This window comes from Limulus polyphemus, unplaced genomic scaffold (assembly GCF_000517525.1).
Source record: "Limulus polyphemus unplaced genomic scaffold, Limulus_polyphemus-2.1.2 Scaffold132, whole genome shotgun sequence".
Lineage (NCBI taxonomy): Eukaryota > Metazoa > Arthropoda > Merostomata > Xiphosura > Limulidae > Limulus > Limulus polyphemus.
Genome location: NW_013665742.1, coordinates 295,117 through 298,322, shown reverse-complemented (window position 1 = coordinate 298,322; position 3,206 = coordinate 295,117). Strand labels below are relative to the sequence as shown.

Below are 3,206 nucleotides of genomic sequence, written 5' to 3'. Positions count from 1 at the left end.
ATATTGAGCAAAATAGTATTTTTTATTTGAAAGTTTTTTAATTTCTAAATTTCTGAGATGATATGCTTTAGAATAATTCAAGAGAAATTAAGTAACAACGAGAAACGACCTTATCTTAAGACCCTACTAATACTTTCATTAAAAATATGTATTTCTTCTAGCTTACTGCATCCGCGAATTGTAAGCTCATTCTACAAGAACTGTCTTTCTTTAATTTGCCGTAACACTAAGCAGCGATATTCTGAAGTTATATATATAATATTTTGTAAAGCAATAATGAATTCAGTTTCGTCCCTTACAATACGGTTCCGCTGATGTACAAAGCCGAAACCAAACTTCTTTTTTTTTTTTTTTTGCTTCTAAACCATGGTATTTAAAGTTCACCTGTTTCCAAGCTAGTATTTTTCCCCGGATTACCTCACAGTTCGCTTTAAAACGGTTATATCATTAGTTTCTTTGGAAGAAGTCGAAGTTTCTGGAGATTTTCAGAAGCACATGAGGTTGACACACATGCAAACCAACCCATTTAAAATCATATACACGCTATACATACGCGTACATATAAACACATATGTGTATACATGTATCTAAGTAGATGTATACGTATACACATCGCTGGAGATATGGTCGTCACTGAAGTCTGGCCGACGAAACGGGGACACCTAGTAAAAATGAGGAATTATGGATTTATTTGTTTTACTTATATAATCTGAGTTATAGTTTTATTGAAGTAACTATAGTAAAAATGAGGAATTATGGATTTATTTGTTTTACTTTATAATATGAGTCAGTTTTATTGAAGTAACTATAGTAAAAATGAGGAATTATGGATTTATTTGTTTTACTTATATAATAAAGTAAAACAAATAAATCCATAATTCCTAATTTTTACTAAATAGTTACTTCACTAAAACTATGACTCAATATAATCTGAGTCATAGTTTTATTGAAGTAACTATTCAAGAATATAAGAAAATAAAGTAGTATAATTAAGGGGAATGTCAAAAAACATTTGCAGTTTACGTGATTTCGTTACACGTTTTAGGCCTATTGGCAATATATAAATATGCAATACGAATACATTATACAAATTCTAACTATTTTGAATATATATATATATATATATATCTAAAACAAATGCCTTTGTTTAAAGTCTATGAAAAAAAATTTACCAGCTTAAAATTTCTTTAATTAAAATTTTACATCTATTTCGTACAAATACTTTGTCTGGAAAAACAACAAAACGAACATAGAGCTATTGTATCTATGCTCTTCCCACCCCGAATATCGAAACCCCATTTTCAACATTATAAGCCTAAAAGACTTACCACTGAGCCATACAAATACGATTAATTTGTTATAATTTTATACTAGATGCGTATATGCGTTGATAATATCTGTATTGAATTGAGTGCTTAAAATCAGAGACGTAAAAAAATATCGAAACCTAATATAAAATGAATCATATGCAGTACGAAATTAAACTTGTGGATGAAGAGGTTATATCCATAAAAGGTAATAACAGTAGGAAGTTATATTCATAGGTTATACCTACAGGAGGCTATACCCAGAGAAGGTTATACGTATAAAAGGCTATATCCACAGAAATAACAGCTGCACTGAAAAACAATGTTATTTTACCATTCAATGACTATTTTCATATTATTGAACCACGTGTAACAACCTCTAGTTTGTGAAACTTAAGAGAAGCAAAATTTACTTTGCTGAGAACAAGACAATCCAATAGAGAGGAAAGAATAAAAAAACGTTACTCAGAATTAGCTAATGTGTTTGTAAGGCAGTAGTATCTCAATATATTACTTGCTTGTTTGTTTTTTATTACTTGGTATCTAATAATGGAGGTATACATTTCACTTAATCTTAAACTCTGATGTTTAAACTTACATTAACTACAAGCTAATAGTAAATTAAGTTATTACGCATGGTGTTCATTTTACAATGCAACCCAATACTGAATGTAAATCATTAAGTTTTTGTGAAAATATTTATATTTTAGGTCCGTAATACGTTTATATAAGTTATTTATTTTAATCTGTAGGAATATCAAACGTCACTTTTTATTTCTCAAAGATTGAGAATCATTAAAAGATTTTTTCTAATTACCTTATTCACAATAGAACATTAGATTGATCATTTTATTAAAAAATCTCAAATATAAAAGTAGAACATGATATATGTGTATATCTATAGAAAGGATGTATTGTAAATAGATTCACACACTAAACCATTCGCGGGTGAAAATATTTTATCCTATTTATGATCAAACTACGATTCTTATAAAAAAAATTGTTTTTTTGTTGTGGTGTTTCTGCAGAAAGACAGAGATTTATGAAATTACATCTCAAGTGTTGAAACTAATCTCTAACATGTATCGTATGAAGTATTATTCGACCAGTTTATCCACACTCCTGACATGGATAACAACTGATTATTCATATACCTGATTTGTACAATATGCTACAAATTACTTTATGAATCTTCTGCAAGGTGAAGGATGGCAAATTTCCTATTATTTCCAAAAAAAAAACATCATGCTTAATAGTATAAGAGAGGTGAAGGATGACAAATTTCCTGTTATTTCCAAAAAAAAAAACATCATGCTTAATACTATAGGAGAGGTGAAGGATGGCAAATTTCCTGTTATTTCCAAAAAAAAAACATCATGCTTAATACTATAAGAGAGGTAAAGGGTGACAAATTTTCTATTATTTCAAAAAAAACATCATGCTTAATACTATAAGAGAGGTAAAGGATGACAAATTTCCTATTATTTCCAAAAAACAAAAAAAAAACACCATGCTTAATACTATAAGAAAAGAGAACATAAGGTTTGTAATTGCCTACCTGTCACGAATACTGTACAAGGGAAGTCAGTAAGTATAAATACAGGGAGCTAGGTAGATTAACAGTGTCCAAGTGCACACAAGATGCTAAAATGGTTTGAATTACAAGCAACTGAGAGAAGAAAAAAATGATGGCTAAAAGTTGCAACGACTGTTTGCAAGTGATTTTTTACTATACATCAATCCATTTCTATTGAATGGCACTAGAAACCTGGAGGTAGAATATCTTAAAAACAAATGGCACTAGAAACCTGAAGGTAGAATATCTTAAAAACAAATGGTACTAGAAACCTGAAGGTAGAATATCTTAAAAACAAATGGTACTAGAAACCTGGAGGTAAA

At 29.3% G+C, this 3,206-nt stretch overlaps 1 protein-coding gene across 2 annotated transcripts in view; it reads right to left on the bottom strand.

Moving 5' to 3' along the window:
- Window positions 1–339: 339 nt before the first annotated feature.
- The window catches only part of LOC106473624 (hemicentin-1-like), a 256,608-nt gene continuing 253,741 nt past the window's right edge, over window positions 340–3,206 (bottom strand). For both annotated transcript variants that reach the window (XM_022403095.1, XM_022403100.1), the window contains one exon: window positions 340–662. In XM_022403095.1, the coding sequence (XP_022258803.1) occupies window positions 631–662 (32 nt within the window). In that variant the 3' untranslated portion in view covers window positions 340–630. The remainder of the gene's footprint in view (window positions 663–3,206) is intronic.